Source organism: Triticum aestivum, chromosome 1A (genome assembly GCF_018294505.1).
Source record: "Triticum aestivum cultivar Chinese Spring chromosome 1A, IWGSC CS RefSeq v2.1, whole genome shotgun sequence".
In the NCBI taxonomy this organism is placed as follows: domain Eukaryota; kingdom Viridiplantae; phylum Streptophyta; class Magnoliopsida; order Poales; family Poaceae; genus Triticum; species Triticum aestivum.
The window spans coordinates 531,324,217-531,342,859 of record NC_057794.1 but is presented as its reverse complement, the minus strand read 5'-3'; the positions used below and the strand labels follow the sequence as shown (position 1 = coordinate 531,342,859).

The 18,643-nt window shown below is 49.9% G+C and overlaps 2 protein-coding genes across 4 annotated transcripts; one reads left to right on the top strand and one right to left on the bottom strand.

The window, feature by feature from the left end:
* The first annotated feature begins 5,399 nt into the window (after positions 1-5,399).
* Positions 5,400-10,756, top strand: LOC123063355 (uncharacterized). 3 transcript variants are annotated; one of them, XM_044487130.1, is made up of 4 exons: positions 5,400-5,730; positions 5,841-6,192; positions 7,420-9,124; positions 9,212-10,756. In XM_044487130.1, exons 1-4 carry the CDS (start codon positions 5,678-5,680, stop codon positions 10,345-10,347), a joined length of 3,246 nt encoding a protein of 1,081 aa, XP_044343065.1. In that variant the 5' UTR covers positions 5,400-5,677; the 3' UTR covers positions 10,348-10,756. The 3 variants fall into 3 exon arrangements, with proteins under 3 accessions (XP_044343065.1, XP_044343057.1, XP_044343051.1); XM_044487122.1 differs by having other exon boundaries at positions 7,420-10,003; positions 10,040-10,756; XM_044487116.1 differs by having other exon boundaries at positions 5,401-5,730; positions 7,420-10,756.
* A 214-nt stretch (positions 10,757-10,970) lies between these two features.
* Positions 10,971-12,669, bottom strand: LOC123063371 (GDSL esterase/lipase At5g45670). The gene is made up of 3 exons (XM_044487140.1): positions 12,293-12,669; positions 12,023-12,147; positions 10,971-11,917 (listed from the first exon to the last, which is right to left on the bottom strand). The coding sequence occupies exons 1-3, from the start codon at positions 12,537-12,539 to the stop codon at positions 11,192-11,194; spliced, it is 1,098 nt and encodes a 365-aa protein (XP_044343075.1). The 5' UTR covers positions 12,540-12,669; the 3' UTR covers positions 10,971-11,191.
* Between the last annotated feature and the right edge of the window lie 5,974 nt (positions 12,670-18,643).

Here is an 18,643-nt window from a genome sequence, read left to right as displayed (position 1 = left end):
TGATATGGCCATCATCACTTTGCTCCTCTTGATCTCCATCTTCGGGGCTCCATGATCATCATCGTCACCGGCATGACACCATGATCTCCATCATCATGATCTCTATCATCGTGTCTTCATGAAGTTGTCTCGTCAACTATTACTTCTACTACTATAGCTAACGGTTAGCAATAAAGTAAAGTAATTACATGACGTTTATGTTGACACGCAGGTCATAAATAAATTAAGACAACTCCTATGGCTCCTGCCGGTTGTCATACTCATCGACATGCAAGTCGTGATTCCTATTACAAGAACATGATCAATCTCATACATCACATATATCATTCATCACATCCTTTTGGCCATATCACATCACATAGCATACCCTGCAAAAACAAGTTAGACGTCCTCTAATTGTTGTTTGCATGTTTTACGTGGCTGCTATGGGTTTCTAGCAAGAACGTTTCTTACCTATGCAAAAACCACAACGTGATATGCCAATTGCTATTTACCCTTCATAAGGACCCTTTTCATCGAATCCGATCCGACTAAAGTGGGAGAGACAGACACCCGCTAGCCACCTTATGCAACTAGTGCATGTCAGTCGGTGGAACCAGTCTCGCGTAAGAGTACGTGTAAGGTCGGTCCGGGCCGCTTCATCCCACAATGCCGCTGAATCAATATTGGACTAGTAACGGTAAGCATATTGAACAAAATCAACGCCCACAACTACTTTGTGTTCTACTCGTGCATAGTAACTACGCATAGACCTAGCTCATGATGCCACTGTTGGGGAACGTAGCATAAATTCAAAATTTTCCTACGTGTCACCAAGATCTATCCATGGAGTCATCTAGCAACGAGGGAGGAGTGGATCTACATACCCTTGTAGATCGCGCGCGGAAGCGTTCAAGAGAACGGGGTTGATGGAGTCGTACTCGTCGTGATCCAAATCACTGATGATCCTAGCGCCGAACGGACGGCACCTCCGCGTTCAACACACGTACGGAGCCGTGACGTCTCCTCCTTCTTGATCCAGCAAGGGGGGAGGAGAGGTTGATGGAGATCCAGCAGCACGACGGCGTGGTGGTGGAAGTAGCGGGATTCCAACAGGGCTTCGCCAAGCGCTGAGGGAGGAGGGAGATGTTTCATGGGAGGGAGAGGGAGGCGCCAGGGCTTAGGTGTTGCTGCCCTCCCTTTCCCCCACTATATATAGGGCCAAGGGAGAGGGGGGCGCAGCCTTGGCCCTTCCTCCAAGGAAGGGTGCGGCCAGGGAGGAGTCCCTCCTCCCCAAGGCACCTCGGAGGTGCCTTCCCCCTTTAGGACTCTTCCTTCCCCTTATCTCTTGGCGCATGGGCCTCTTGGGGCTGGTGCCCTTGGCCCATATAGGCCAAGGCGCACCCCCTACAGCCCATGTGGCCCCCCGGGGCAGGTGGCCCCACCCGGTGGACCCCTGGGACCCTTCCGGTGGTCCCGGTACAATATCGGTGACCCTGAAACTTGTCCCGATGGCCGAAATAGCACTTCCTATATATAATTCTTTACCTCCGGACCATTTCGGAACTCCTCGTGACGTCCGGGATCTCATCCGGGACTCCGAACAACTTTCGGGTTACCGCATACTAATATCTCTATAACCCTAGCGTCACCGAACCTTAAGTGTGTAGACCCTACGGGTTCGGGAGACATGCAGACATGACCGAGATGACTCTCCGGTCAATAACCAACAGCGGGATCTGGATACCCATGTTGGCTCTCACATGTTCCACGATGATCTCATCGGATGAACCACGATGTCAAGGACGTAATCAATCCCATATACAATTCCCTTTGTCTAGCGGTACGATACTTGCCCGAGATACGATCGTCGGTATCCCGATACCTTGTTCAATCTCGTTACCGGCAAGTCTCTTTACTCGTTTCGTAACACATCATCCCGTGATCAACTCCTTGATCACATTGTGCACATTATGATGATGTCCTACCGAGTGGGCCCAGAGATACCTCTCCGTTTACACGGAGTGACAAATCCCAGTCTCGATTCGTGCCAACCCAACAGACACTTTCGGAGATACCTGTAGTGTACCTTTATAGCCACCCAGTTACGTTGTGACGTTTGGCACACCCAAAGCACTCCTACGGTATCCGGGAGTTGCACAATCTCATGGTCTAAGGAAATGATACTTGACATTAGAAAAGCTTTAGCATACGAACTACATGATCTTGTGCTAGGCTTAGGATTGGGTCTTTGTCCATCACATCATTCTCGTCATGATGTGATCCCATTATCAATGACATCCAATGTCCATGGTCAGGAAACCGTAACCATCTATTGATCAACGAGCTAGTCAACTAGAGGCTTACTAGGGACATGGTGTTGTCTATGTATCCACACATGTATCTGAGTTTCCTATCAATACAATTCTAGCATGGATAATAAACGATTATCATGAACAAGGAAATATAATAATAACTAATTTATTATTGCCTCTAGGGCATATTTCCAACAATCCCGCTGTTGGTTATTGACCGGAGAGCGATCTCGGTCATGTCTACATGTCTCCCGAATCCGTAGGGTCTACACACTTAAGGTTCGGTGACGCTAGGGTTGTAGGGATATGTATATGCAGTAACCCGAATATTGTTCGGAGTCCCGGATGAGATCCCGGACGTCACGAGGAGTTCCAGAATGGTCCGGAGGTAAAGAATTATATATAGAAAGTACTATTTCGAGCATCGGGACAAGTTTCGGGGTCACCAATATTATACCGGGACCACCGGAAGGGTCCCGGGGGTCCACCGGGTGGGGCCACCTGCCCCGGGGGGCCACATGGGCTGTAGGGGGTGCGCCTTGGCCTATATGGGCCAAGGGCACCAGCCCCAAGAGGCCCATGCGCCTAGGGTTCAAGAAGGGAAGAGTACCAAAGAGGGAAGAGACCTCCTAGGTGCCTTGGGGAGGAGGGATTCCTCCCCTTGGCCGCACCCCCCTAGGAGATTGGATCTCCTAGGGCCGGCGCCCCCCCCCTTGGCCCTCCTATATATAGTGGGGAGATGGAGGACTTCTTACCGCACGCCTTTGGTGCCTCCCTCTCCCTCTCCAACACATCCTCCTCCTCCATAGTGCTTGGCGAAGCCCTGTCGGAGTACTGCGGCTCCACCACCACCACGCCGTCGTGCTGCTGTTGGAGCCATCTTCCTCAACCTCTCCTTCCCCTTGCTGGATCAAGAAGAAGGAGACGTTACGCTGACCGTACGTGTGTTGAACACGGAGGTGCCGTCCGTTCGGCGATAGGATCTCCGGTGATTTGGATCACGTCGAGTACGCCTTCCTCATCCCCGTTCTTTGAACGCTTCCGCGCGTGATCTACAAAGGTATGTAGATGCAATCCGATCACTCGTTGCTAGATGAACTCCTAGATGGATCTTGGTGAAACCGTAGGAAATTTTTTGTTTTCTGCAACGTTCCCCAACAGAAACATCTACAACCAGACATAGCAAATATGACCCCTTAAACGCATCATCATCATTGTTTGGTGTGTCCGTTTTGAGCCTCTATTTATGTGTCCGTGTAGGCACACTCCTCATTTTTCTTCTCATATGTCCGATCATTTGCACATAATTGATTGAGATGAAGAAAAAGAAATAAAAGAATGAGTAAAGAAAAAGAAAAGGTGGTCCAGGGTGGGGCCGCGACCTACGCGGCGGAATGCCTGAGTGCGTCCACGAGCCCTCATATCCTCCCCCATATTTGAGATGGATATGAGTGTCCGTGGACAGGCGTATAGGGATGAGATAAAGAGTCCGATTGAATCACGTTTTTTCCCATCTCTCTTGTTCAGCCACTGACCGGGCGCGTCCGCAGGCATATGAGGGATGATTTGAGGCGTCTGGCTGTAGATGTTCTAAGCCATGCCTACGAGGTCCGCAGGCTACTTGGCTTAGTTTAGATTAGTTTTGGTTGAATCTATTTCAAACCTGTTAAATTCCGTCTACGCTTGCAAGTATTTATAACGTGCTAGCTTAAATTCTGTCCGTGTTCGAATGTATTGATACGACACGGTTGAATGCCCGACACCCGGCTACGTGTCCATGTCCAGATGTGTTCGGAGACATTTTCGGCAGAAATTTGGCGATCCGAGGCTTCTTTCAATGCTTCACCTTGGACAGGTGTTAAGGTTGCCAACTAAGCGAAAAGTCTGATGTGGCATTGCTAGTTAAGAGGAAACGATGCTAAGCACGTGTACCTAGGTGAAAGCATAATTTTAAGTCTACAATTAATTAAATGCATGAAGCTTAGCACCCAAAAAATTAACACCTTTGCATTAGGACTAGAGTTGCTAAGGCATTTAATATACTTAGCACCTCATCTAAGTATCTTTGCATTGGAGTAGGTCTGAGATGCGCTCGCACGAGCCGAGTCAGAGATCGCGCGCACTGCACAATGCACATGCATTTAACTCGGGTATAAACGACGCAGTCCCGCCCCCCACCGAACACTGGCTCACAGTCGGTCACTACTACGACCACGGGCGGGGTCAGCCGGGTTCACAGAGTAATTAACTCGCGGCGCAACACACTTCCACCCACCTACTACCACTACACGTCTACACCACGCAGCAAACTACACAAACAATAATGCTAAACGTACTACAAGGAGTTAGGGTATTAGTTTCACTGCATTATCTTGCTCCATTGCAGCGTCTGCTGTGAAAATGGGCAAAACTGATCTTTATCTGAAACCTCAACACAAAGGGTATGTTTGGTTCTTGCCTATGGCTGCCCTGCCAATATTGGCTTGCCAATTATTTGGCGTGGGATTCCAACGCCCGGGGTTAGCCAAAGATTTGGCAAGAATCTGTGAAGAAAGCAACAATGGACTCATTGGTAGCCAAAAATTTGGCAACAAACCAAACAACACATAAGGAATTTGACGTGACCAATATTTTGGTAGGATGAGTTGGAGGTATAAACCAAACAAGCCCAAAACGACCATAATTTGGAAAAAATTCATGAAACGGTCCTTTTTGTATGACGTCCGTGGCTAGGGCATCATGCTAGCTAGCATGACGCCCCTAGGCTAGGGCGTCATACTATTTGGCATGGTGTCCTAAGCCGGGGCGCCATACTACATGTCGTTACCATGACGTCCTAGCCCGGGGCGTCATGCTCTCTAGCATGTCGCCACAGCGCGAGACGTCATGCAAAAGAAGACCATTTCATGAAATATTTTTAGATTAGGATTATTTTGTCAGGTAAAGGCCAGATTTGTTTATTTTGACGCGTCTGCTGGGCTCTTCACGTTCAAAACCACCATTATCAAGCAGCAGCACAGCACTGACAGCTTTTTTTACTCCTTGTTTTGTTTTGTTACCTTTGCACCCATCCCCATCGCCCGGCGCGGCGCCGTACAGTAATCACGGAGCGCGCGGCGCCCTCGCTGCCTCGCACTGTCACCTGTCGCCGCAGAGCTGCGGGAAAAGCGGCAAAAACCCACGCGGGCCGCGCCCTGGGCCTACCCCCCTGCGCCGCACCCCGCGCCGCGCCTGGGCCGCCGCACGGCTCCTCTCTTGGGTCTCCACCCGCGGTCTCTCCAGTCCACTCCTCTCCTCACCGCCGCCGCCGAGGATGGCCGCGCGCGCCGGGAACAGAGCCGGGTGAAAGCGGGCGAGCGGACCAGGGAGGGAGCCCTCCCGCGATGGCCGCCACTGCGGGCGGCGGCGGCGGCGGCGGCCCGTGCTTCTCGATCCGGTACCGCCTGAACTCCTTTTCCCTCCCCCGCATTGCGCGCCGCCGCCGCGCGCCCACGGGGCGAAGCTCTGATGCTGTTCTTTCTGTTTTGTGTGTGTTCTGAACGGAAGGGGGTACGCGGCGCGGGCGCGGGCTGGCGCGGCGGACGAGGGCGGGAGGTGCTGGCCGCTCGGCGGGCCGCCGGAGCCGCTGCCGCCGATGGAGGTGCGGCGGTTCCGGTGGTGGGCGGACGAGGCGGCGCTGGCGGACGACATGGACGAGGGGGAGGAGGAGCGGAGGAACGCGGCCATGCGCCGGAAGCGCTCCGTCGTCGAGCTCTTCGCCGCCGTGCCGCGGGTCGCCGGCGACGACGGGAGGAAGGTCAAGAGGAAGCTCGACAAGGGGAAGCAGCCGGCCGGGGCTCAGGCCAAGAAGGGGCCCAAGAAGGACAAGGCCCCGGCTGAGATTGCCGCGAGGAAAAAGGTGCGGTTTTTCTTCTACTTCTACCAAGCTCGCATCTGCATTACTTGGGTTTGGATTGGAATGCGTTTGTTGGGGATATTGTGTGCCTGGTTTTCCGGCATCTATAAAATTTGTCCGAGCTCTGTGAAGCAATTTCCGGCCATGGGAGAAGTGATCTTGCAAGCAGTTGAATGTGGATCCAGCGCAATGGCTTGCCAGGAAGATTGTATCGAGCGGATTAACCTTCATCAATCAAATCTCTAACAACCAGATAGTTTCTGTCTCCTCCTCCTCACACAAAGGCGGCTAGGGTTTCCTCTCTCTTCTCCAGATCTATTGGAGTTTGGTCCTTTCGTCGCTTCGGCATCCATGGGTGGCGCGGCGGCAGCGTCAGTAATCTTCTAGTAGCTTTCTCGTTGCAACAGTATTCTGTTGGTCAGTGGAGGTGTGCTAGAAGTGTTAGCACTTAGCAGCACTGGTGGCTATGCCAGATCTGGTTGAGGATGATGATGGACCTTCGTTTTGCTTGGTGCAGGATGGTTGGTTCGCTTTCGTCATGCAGACCATGCGCAAGTGGTGGCACCGGGTCGGAGCGCCCACAAGCTTGGGGCGTGGCCCTGCTGATGTTCCATCGACGTTGTCTTAGTCCCGTCGCTAGGGTTTTGGGCTTCAGTTGCAATCTTCAAATGCCATGAGGCAATTGGAGCTCATTAGGTGCTTGTGGTGGTTTATTTTATTTGTGCAGCGTTGGCTGCTCTTGTCCTTGTAATTGTTCCCTTAAGATAAATCAGATCTGACATGCCTTTGAGTGTTTTCCTGTAGAAAAAAGCAAGCTTGTATTGATGACTTGCAAGTAAAGAATAGGTGTGGATTGTGTTTAACGTGCTCTTACCATAAGCAGTATGTCGGTCCGTGCTTGCTCGTGCACTCTTCTGTTCTTGCTCCCTTACTTCCTGATAAACCAGTAAATGGCCAAAGCTTCATACTTGTATCATGCGCATTGGTAGGTACACCCACCTACTCAACTTTGTCGCAAAACGTCATAGTGTAAAACATGATTAGTGTACAATCAATATATATATATATATATATATATATATATATATATATATATATATATACTTTGAGTTGAGTTGCATGGTGACATCTTAATTATGTTGCAATTGGACTCTGTATGTGCTATACTGCTTTTCTAAATGTGAAGGCTATCTCACTTAGAATGGTGATCTGTCATCTTTTCCTTTTCAGGAGAAAGGTGAAAATGCGAACGCTAACTCACTTAGCATTTCCCAATTATTTCAAGATGCCATACAAAAGAGGAAGCTGAAAAAGTCTCCTAGCAAGAAAAGGAAAAATCAAGAGGTCTCAGTTTTACCGAACAAGAAAAATATAAATGGAAGCAAGAAGTCAGTTTTGTCTAATCAGAAGGCTATGGAGAATGGTTGTGAAGTTCAAACCATTCTTAAGAAACACTTAGGAACAGGAGAGGGCACATTTCTGAAAAACTCTGATGTCACGTGTCCGTCAAAGTCTTCTCTCAAATCAAAACATGTTACTTTTTCGGACACAGCTGACATATGTGGGTTGACTGCCTCCCAAACTGAAGATAACACGGAGCAATCACAGGTGGTTCAGGCATCCCAGCAACCGTCCCAGAGAGACAATTCTCAGGTAGTCAATGATCAGCTCAATACAGAAGAGCCAGAGTTGGTGCATCAGCGGATAGATGCTTTATCGGGGACTATTGAGCAGGATAGCAGCTCTTTATCTGAGAAGGTAGGTTCAACTGGTGCCTCCCATACTGTTCCACTTACCAAACCTGTGTATCTGAATCATTGCATAGAGATCTCTAAGAGGGACAACGGCAACCGTTTGAGCTCCATGAGCTCAGCTGCCCTGCCTAGTCCAGGGCTTGCTCAAAAGTCTGCTGGCGTTAACTTCCGTTTGCAAGAAGGCCCATGTCTTGGTATTGGGCGTCAAGCTGAAGAAAACTGTCAGATGATGCCAAGAGGACCATCTGTTCCTGCTGGTTTAGCAGTCGACAAAAGACCAGAATATCTTATGAGAACTCCGTTGCCACATCCTTACAGTTCTGGCTATGCTGCTTCTCTCAAAGAAGCATTGGATAGGAATAGAAGCACAATTCTTCAGGAAAGGTTGATTGCTAATTGCCACTTGACAGAAGTTCATCCTAGTGTTCTTAGATCTGGTAATGACGTGGTGAGCAATATAAACACCTCAACAGGATCAAACAAATCAACAAATGCACAACCTACAGTCTGTGTATCTGCATGCAGGAACATGTACAGTGACGGCTATATGGGTCTTCCTATTAATTCACATGGTGAATTTGTCAGGGTTCACACTGGTGGTACCCTTAATCCCGATGAGCTGCTTAAAACACAATGCTTGGGGAAGGATTCTTTGCATCCTTCAACACCTCCAACTTTCTTCACACCTAATACTTCCTTGGATTATGCCCATTTAAGAATCAACCATGAAGCTCCGCCATTTTTTACAGTTGCTAATTTTGGTATTCAGCCAGACCCTCGTCTTATCCCCACAATGCCAACTGCACTCAGTATGGGGTTCAGACAGCATCCCAGCTCTGAAAGAGTGGAAGCTCATAACCATGCAATTCCCAGCAGCATATATTCATGCAGGAACCAGCAAGGGAGTTCAGAGCAATGTTTGGGCGCTCGATTCCTGGGACATGATGATCAACTGCTGAAGTCACTTGAGATGCAAAGCTGCTTCCCAAGACAGAATTATAAGCAGAATATCCAACCTGCTGCTGAAACGACGATGCGCCTAATGGGCAAAACAGTTAGTCTTGGAACCGGCATTGGGGGTTTAGAAAACTGTGGTCCATGTTCCAGTAACCAAATCAGAGCTGAAGATCGTTGCTTTCTGGGGATGTACACACAAGTTTCTCCGCAATTGTTTCATGAAGGTTTGGTTGATCCTGCTGCAACATTTAGGATTTTGAATGGAGGAAGACCACCATCTGAATATGCATCACGTTTTTCTTCTGTTCCAGCAGCTGAGCAAGGGCCCGGTTTCAGCAAAAGTAATCAGAGTCGTCAACATCAACTAGCCGTGCCAAACAAGGTGTCTATGCAACCGGTGAGCAGGTACAATGAGGTCAGACTGGGGCATCAGCAACCAGCTGTGGCAAATCAAGTTCAGAGTACTGCTAATCATCTACAACCTGGTCCTGCGCACTGCGGACGTACCGCTAGTGTTGCAACAAAGCCATCTTACGATCCATGGAACAAGTTCAAAAACATTGCAGAAACAAGACCAGGGCCATCTCAGTTCAGCCTTTTCCCTGAAAACAGCAGCAGCATGACACAAATGACCCCAATATCCAACTGTATGTCTGGCTACTCTGTTCAGAGCACTGCTGCATCATCAACAACTCAAACAAAGTTTACCTCACTCCGTCCATTGCCCCCTTCAATGGTCTCTTCTCATGTTTTTAGCAGTGAAGCTGCACGGCCTCATGGATCTACTGCACCCCGGCCACTAGTTCCCCTGCCTCGTGAACCAGGTAAAAGTAATGCTCCAGGTGGTGTGATCTTTGAAGACAAGGGGAGCATGAAACAGGCCACCGTAGTAGTATCAAGATCGAGTCTTGAGAGTTCGAAGCAAATCAACAAGAGTTTCAAAGGACCGGCAGAAAAGGATGATGTGTTATTGACATCACCAAAAAAACCTTGCATAGCAGTACGAAAGGACCTAAATCCGCCTCCACTCCTGGTAGAAATCTATGGATCCAGACCAGGTGGGCAGCCCCGAGATATGCCAGTTCGTCTCAACGGTGGGCAACCCCGAGATATGCCAGTTCGTCTCAACGGTGGGCAACCCCGAGATATGCCAGTTCGTCTCAACAGTGGGCAACCCCGAGATATGCCAGTTCGTCTCAGCGGACCTGAAACAATTCTTCGAGCTGTAACCAGTGGTGCAAATACACGTTCGGCGTTGACAGATTCTTCCAGTACTGTGGGTACTAGACCTGTTAAGTTGCAATCTGGAGCAAAGCACATACTCCAGCCATGTGCTAGTGCTAGCTTGGACCAGGTGGATTCCTGGCCTGTGCGTTCGGTCATACAGCTTGAAGTGGAGAATGATGCTCGCGCAGTAGGTGCGTCGAAGAAGACCGACCTGTGCTGAAGCTGCAGAGTTTAACCGTTCCCAGGGTTAATGAGTCTTTTCGTCGTCATCAGACTAGCTAATCATGAAGATACTTCGTACCAAGCCCAACCTGAAACCAGATAAATGATCTTATGGGACGGAGCTGGCATCTTGCATCAGTTTCTCCCGTAATATCGCTAGCCCTTCCCTACTGTTGTTGTTGTTGTAATATGCTCCTGGCTCCTCCATTTAGGTTAGATTGTATTTGTCCTCAAGCAATCGGCAGCATCTCTGCCCTTTCATCTTGGTTAGATGGTAGTTTCAGCTGGGATAGATGGAGTTTTCCAGCATTGGAAGAGAAGTTCTATTATTTTCCAACTTTTCATGTTGAAACCATTGTTGTTTGTTTGTTTTCGAGCGATCAATCGTCGAGAGCCCTGCCTTTTCATCTTGGTCAGATGGTAGTTTCAGTGCTGCCATAGGTAGAATTTTCTAGCATTGGAAGGGAAAATCTGTTATTTTCCTCATGTGACTTTGGCAGTGGTGGTAATACGAAGCCCCAAGCTTGTTGCATTCCTATTCATATGTTTTTGCAGACTAAATTCTTCCAGCAAATTAATGAATTCTGTGAACTGCAAGCTATTCTTCTCAGCCAAAGACAGTTGTTTATACAGTATTATATTAAATGCTGCACAATTGTAGTACATGGTTGGTTGCCCATCTGAAGCACTGTGAACTGAGTAAGAGGGTACAGTTGGTGCAAAATTCAGACGCAAACGTATCATCTTGTATGTGCTGGTACACCGTAGAATCAGAATTATGCATATTTTTCACCGACACCAACGGCGGCGGCCGTCGCCCCTCCCTCCGACGAGCGGGCGGGCTAGAGGCTTGCAAGGGTGCGGAGGTCGACGGGGTGCACGTCGGAGGCGAGCCGGGCGGCGTAGGCCCGCTGGCCGACGAGCACGTTGGCGGCCTCGGTGGGGTGGAAGGCGTCCCAGAAGAGGTACTCGTTGCGGTTGGGGCACGGCGTCTGGAACGGCAGGCAGGTGACCTGCCCGTTGTTCCGCCCCACGCCGCAGCAGCCCCGGTTGGTCACCTTCAGGCCATGGCCGCCCGGCGCCCGGAGGATGTCGGAGAAGATGCCGTCGATGTTGATGTAGGTGAAGTGCGCGCCGGGGAGGAGGCGGTTGAACTGGTCGACCATGCCGACGAGCCGCTGGTTGAACATCCGGACGGCAACGTTGATCCGGTCGACGCAGGCCACGCCGTTGGCGCTCTGCGTGGCCAGCTCGTTGGGGCTGCACCCGACCTGCCCCACGCCGATGAGCGCCACCTTGCGCGCCCCGTAGCTGTAGAGCGCGCGCAGGAGCTGCGTGTAGCGCGCCGCCAGGTCGTCGGCGTACTGCGCCGGCGTGTAGCGGCTGCCGGTGTTGTAGAAGGCCGGCATGAAGTAGTTGTTGAGGTAGTCGTTGCTGCCCATGCCGACGGTGAAGATGCACTGGCTCAGGCGGTTCGCCGCCGCGTCCTCGTCCCCCAGGATGCTCACCAGCTGCTCCACCGCGCTCTGGTAGTTCTGCACCTGCCCGCTGAAGCTGATGCGCCCACCCTGCAGCCAGAAGCATCTCTTGAGGAATCGGCATGACATTCGAGATTGCTACGTAGTAACAGAGCGCGTAGTAGCATGAAGGTGGTAGTAGACTACGTGACGTACCAGCTGCTGCCCGGTCTCTTCCCGGATGCCGGCGGCGGCGGAGGCGAAGTTGACGCCGGTGAGGAGCTGGTCGCTGGTCGCGCCGGCGAAGGGGGGGATGAAGTCGTCGAAGCCCAGAAGCTTGGCTGCACCCAGCGCAAAAACAGAGCAAGATTGAAATGTAGTTTCACAATGTGTACGTGCCACGTATAGTGGAAGCAAGCTGCCGTACGTGCATTTTGGTAAAAGCATGCAAAGTACGAATACGGCAGAAGAAAGTTTTATGCTTACAGATGACGTCGACGGTGGTGAGCCCGTTGGAGAAGCGTCCGGTGGGGCCGCCGGCGAAGTCGACGCCGTAGGGCGGGTAGTTGGCGCGCGCCAGGGAGACGATGCCGTTGTTGTTGCCGTTGTCCACCAGCGAGTCCCCGAAGACGAAGTAGCAGGGCACCTGCGGCGCCGCCCCGGCCGTCGCCGCCGCCGCGCCCACCACCGCCAGCACCACGGCCAGCGACCGCCAGCACGCTCGCCCCGCCATTGCGCTACCGAGTATCTTCTCGGTGACACAGTGAGCGAGCCGCTGCTGGATGGAGTGAGTGAGTGAGTGAGTGAGATTGATTGTGATCGCGACAACACACGCACACACAGAGGGGATGTGCGTACTGTCATGCTTGTGTGTTATTTATAGGGCTGGTGAGTTGGGCAGCGGTGGAGATTAATCACCGATTGGGCCTTTTTGCCACTCGCGCGCTGTTGGGTCCGGCATTTAACTTGGAGGCGGCGGGCAATGTGGTTAAGCAATGCAGCTTCACCGCGTCGGCGACGACGCTCCGAGTGTAAACAAGGACCGGCAGGCACGGGCACGAGGGATTTATACAACACAGTCTGGGGTCTGGACGGACTCTGGAGACGTATCCAAATACAATCATACGTACAGTACCACAAAAGATGTTGAGAATCGGCGTGGATACACACTGGTCGTTTGCACACGCACTGTCCAGCTAGCGCCATGTGATGTGGATTAGTACATGTATGTATTGCTATGCGTAGCTGATCGAAAGCCGGGAACACGAGGTAGCTAGCTTAGCTCGACGTACGTACGTACGTATGGTACGTGTTTAGCTCAAGGACGAGGTAGCTAGCTATAGCTAGCTGCACATCAGTTACTTTCTGATTGGGTGAACCGAAGCTCCTACATTGTGTGAGTGCATCTTCCGTTCATGGTGAGTTGGTTTTGACTTTTGAGCAATGCCGACGTATAGTGCATGCAGTCTTTTCCCCCATAATAAGAGTACCCGATCGACCGGCTGAACTGACGAGTTACTGGAGCACGTACGTTGTACTAGTTCAGTACATGAGCCGCTAATTAATAACTCGCCGACATTTCCAGCCCTGCCTAGCAAGTTAGGATCACCCATCATCGTCGGGAAGCATCGCCACCGCACCGGCCGGCCGGGTACCGGTTAGGTTAGCAGACAGACTGTGAACGCGCACACCGGAAGCTTGGAAAAGGAGAAGCTCAGCTGGCCATAAAACCGGAGCAGATAGGGCAATCATCAACGCCCAATAACCGATCCGGCACGCAGGACATTCCACATGCACGCGCATACGAACGGCGTCGCTGGGTGGGGATCCATGCCCGTCCATCGTGCACGCCGCCGTACGCATGCAGCGCCCACACACTGCACCACAGCCAGCTCCTCAGCCCGTAGATTGGATTGATCTCTGGCCCCGCTCCACGCACGCCAAATTCAATGCGCCGCTATGGTGGCTGGCTGGCTGGCTTTTTTTTTTTTTTGCAGGGCAAATTAGAAAGTTTTATTCAACAGAAACCACCCCGGCAACATCTGCCAGGAGGCTAGTTACAAATAAACTAGGCATAGAGTCTAACCAACAATCTGTTACATCCATCATGTTAGGTTGCTTCGCACAAAGGTGAGCAGGAAAATTTGCTGATCTCACCACATGTTGAATAAGAAAAAATTTAAAAGAGCTGGCATGCTCCCCAATCTCGTCAAGAATCGGCGCCACCATTGAAAAATCATGGCGCGAGTGCCAGAGGTTAACAACCTCTTGGCTATCCGTCTCCAAGATGACTTGATCATAACCTCGAAGCTTTGCGAAAATTACGCCATCTCGAAGAGCCAACGCTTCAGCCAGAAGAGGGTCTGTGATTCCATAGTATGGCTTACACCATGCAGCCTTGAAAGCAGACGGAGAACGTGCTACCCCTCCAACCCCTCCTCGGCGGGACTCCATGGCAATGCTACCGTCGACGTTGATTTTTATCCACGCATCATCCGACGGCCTCCAACCATGACCAGGCAAGATCCGAGCATGATCTTGAGGTAACTCTAAAATCGCTAAAGCTTCCTGTATGTGCTTCATGGACCGAACAGGATCAAACTCTCCTTTGTCATGTGTGATGTTGTTGCGTGAAGTCCAAATAGCCCACATGATAGACACAAGTTTTGCTCTATCAGAATCTGAAAACAGAGACTCACACAAGACATCCTTAACCCAAGTAAGAGGGTGCAGGTCTGGTCGCTTAACATGCAGCCACTGCGGGGCTTCGTTTCAAAACCTTCTCGCATGGATACAGTTCAGTAATGCATGCATCATATCCTCCTCTGAACTCAAATAGATTTTGCACCTGCTCTCGCTGGATATATGCCGATATTTCAGTGTACTTTCGACGGGAAGAATCCCTCGCATCACGCGCCACCAGAAGACGCGAACTTTGGGCAGCACTTTGAGTTTCCATAACCGAGACCACAACTGTTTATCCATCTCCGAAGTATCTGTAGTCGTCCCTTCTTCTAGAGCTTTATGCTCGTTCTGAATCATTAGAGAGCGATACGCTGATTTTACAGTATAAATCCCGGACCTCTCAGACGCCCAGGCATAGAAATCATCTCCCCCTCCAGTCCTCAAAGGGATATTAAGGATTGCATCCGCATCTGGAGGGATAAAGGATTGTCTTATAACTTCAGACTTCCAAGTCCAATTCTCATCATCAATAATGTTTGCTACCCAGCTGATTTGTACATCGCCAAGACGTGCAACAGGTGCCTTTGTCAATGTATTTGGGATCCATTTATCCTCCCATATAGACACTGTTGTGCCACTTCCGATACGTTTGATCAGCCCAACATTCAAAGCTGGCTGGCTGGCTGGAGAGGTCACCTTGGCCTCCCATGCATGGCTCCGCCTCCGCGGAGGCGTCACCGTGGCACGCACGGCACGGCACGGCCGGTGCGGGGGGGCCGGGGCAACTCGACGCTGTACTTGCAAAGGTGCAATGCTCAACAGTCAATACCGTTGGTGCATGTGCTCCCTTGGATCTGGTTCTGGGCGAGGAACACACGGCGGCACGTACCAACGCGTGTCTTGTTGAGGAACGGTACCGCTAGTACCATGCATGTGCTGATGTGCGTCTAACCCGATCGAAATGTTCCGGTGAGCAGTTTGAGGCCCCATTTTCCATTAAAGCAAGAGCTCTTTTATGGTACCCTATACTGCTTGGCGTGAGCGGACCAGTATAATTAAATCTCACCGTTGAAACGGGATTGTTGATGGGCCAAGATGCCAGCCTATTTCGTAGTAATAGCTTGTAATCGGCATCGCCTGCTTGCTCCCATCGCCGCCATGCTCTCCTCACATACATACATACATGGAACCAACACTTGGCGACCACGGCTACCTCAACGCCCTCCTTCATCCTGCCTGGTCGTCATGGACGGGACGACGAACTTCTGCACATGGCAAGCCTCCGCATTGACGGACAACGGCGCCAAGTGGTTTCCTCGCTGCCGTTGTGAACCAAGATAAAACGAGCGCTCAGCCAGCCATGGGAGGAGCGCAAGCCAACGCCTCATGGTCGTCCTATCGGACCTATTGGAGAAGAAGAGCACGGTCTGGGCCGAGGCCTACGCCACGCAGTCGAGCGCCGGATCCATGCACGGGGAAGGAACGAGACTCGGGCTTCTTGAGCGAGGGAAGGCGGGCTGGAGAAGAAAGAGGAGGCACAGTGGTGGCCACCGGAACTCTACCAGAGTCCATAGATGAAAACAACGGGCGGGGTGGGTCGGTGCGAGGTGAATCGTAGAAGTCCCAGAATGCCCTGAGAACATGTATACTGGTTGGTCGAAAACGACCGGTGCTACTAATACTGCTTGCCATGTTGTTGGCCTGATTGCAGCAGTACAGGTCGGTCATGGCCGTTTGATTTTGCGGATGGACGGTCTTTATTCACTACAGGGTACCCTAAAAAAGCTCTAAAGCAAAATTTTATAATTTGAAACTAACGAAGGCAAGTTCGACGCAGTAAAGGTAAAGGAAAACCCACCGTCCAACCCGGCCCCAACCTTAATCAGGATCAAACCGAGGGATGTAAGAGCATCTCCAACAGATTACCTAAAATAGGGCATTCGGAAACAGTTTTAGGGCACCAGATTTCTTTCCTTCCATATATAACAGACGATATAAAATTAAGGCATCCATTTTTTTCATGCCGTAGCAAATGATGTGAAGTAGGGCACCGAATATCCAATTCTGAGCCAGGCCTCATCCACACTCATCGAACAGTAAATTCAAAAAAATACTGGAAAAATAAAAAAAAATCATTTTTTGCATGGGAGATGTTTGAGTGCGTGAGGTCGTGCCAATTCTCACCGCCTTCGGACACCTGAGTAGCTCTCAACAAACAAAAACAAAATCGGTCCGAACAATGCATAAATAGTAAACTTTTTCACATATCTCAAATTGTTGTTTTCTGAGAACTACCCAGATGTCCAAACACGCTAAAAATTGGCACGGACCTCGCACACTCAAATATCTTTCATAGAAAAAAAATCAGATTTTTAAAATTTTCTAGTATTTATTTTGATTTTACTGTGCACGAGCGGGAGCAGTTGAGCTCAGGAGCCATTTTGCCGCTCTCAGTAGGGCATTGACTATATTTTCTTCTCATCAAAAAATTGTCGTTACAGTCTCTGAGAACATCCGCCCTTGCCCCAGCCGCTTCATCTGCAAACTAGGACGCATCAACATTTAGCTTTACTGACCTAGGCTCTGGTTTTGCCCAGCGACCATCAACAACATTTGCTTAAGAATCTTTTATATTTGCAGCATTTCCTGTAACTGCTAGAATAGAAACTGCACCTCGCCATACGGAAAGACTTTTCCTTCATGCGTTACTTGGGGTCTTAGCCACCATAAGTACCAACAACCGACTGCAATTGTTTCTGTGATCCCGGTTATCTGAGTGCCTGGCATAACTCCTCCCGCACCACAGATTAGATGTTCCGAGGTCTCGGACCCTGAGCGATCTGCCCTAACCACAGCAACAATTCGATCATAGATTCCCAGTCTAGTCCTTAGTTGCACAACCATATTGCATGCTAACAAAAGGTGTTTCACATCCTCTCCTCCATGCTTACAGATTAGACATTGTCCTATCAATCTAATGGGGATTCGCTAAAATAGATTTTAAGGGAACAATACCCTGGAGACTTCGCAACAGAAGATATGCACTGTGGGTGGAATTTACAACTGCCAAAGAGCTCTCGAAACTAGATTTGTCACAAATGGTCCTAGTCCGAGTAAAGGAGTTCCCCGAGTAAACTAGTACCATATTTATGTTGCCCTTCAAGGTGATAAGCAGTTTTTTTGAGAAAAAAATCCTAGTCCTAGAACAGTGCCATGAGATGAAATCATGAAATGCCAAGTAATTCAATATAATTTGAAGGATCCTTCTAACACCAATTGGCCAAAAGGTGGATCTGATAAGCTCCTCGTCCCACTGATTGGTAAATGGATCTATGCATTCATTGACTTGGGTAATAATTGTCTAGCCCCTTGGAGATACTATCATTCTATTCAGATTAACAGGTACCCAGGGATCAGCCCATATCTTAACGTTGTTACCATCACCAATTCTCCAGATATACCCTCTTTGGAAAGTTTGCAACCCGGCTATGACACCGTGCAAAGTAAATGATGCCCCTTTTCTGGCTCGGCTTGTAATAGACCTCCATCTGGAATTGGCTACATGACAATTGACATCATGTCCAGGAGAATGGGTTGCCAAGCCCATTTACCGGCTTGACAATTCTCAGCAAACCACACGCGGAGCCTATCCCATTTTGCCGTTTTATTTTCACACACTCCATTTAGCGCTCACTCTATCAAACCCAGTCCAAGTCTTCAACCCAACACATAGTTTCCTTTTTGCTATGAACAAGCACTTCGTCATACGACGGAAAATTTCAATTTGTTGCGGGATATTACTGGTAAAGGAAATTGAGGCCAAATTTCCTCAATCTTATTTGCAAGCAAGTGGCGGGTCCTATTCCCCGCGTAGGGCAGGGAATTTCGACCAAACGCAAACCCCCCAAGGAGAGGACCTGCTATATGCGGCAGCCCATTCCAAGTTCCTCCCCCGACCGGTTTCGGTTAAGGTTCTAGGACCATCCCGTAACAGATTTTTTGTTCTGTGTTTTTCCCTTTTATTTTTATTACCTTTTACCATTTTTACCTTTTGCATTTATCATTATTATATTTTCGTGAACATGTTTCTAAAACATGAGATTTTATTTAAATTTTAACCTTCTCATATTTTTCATATTTGGAACATTTTAT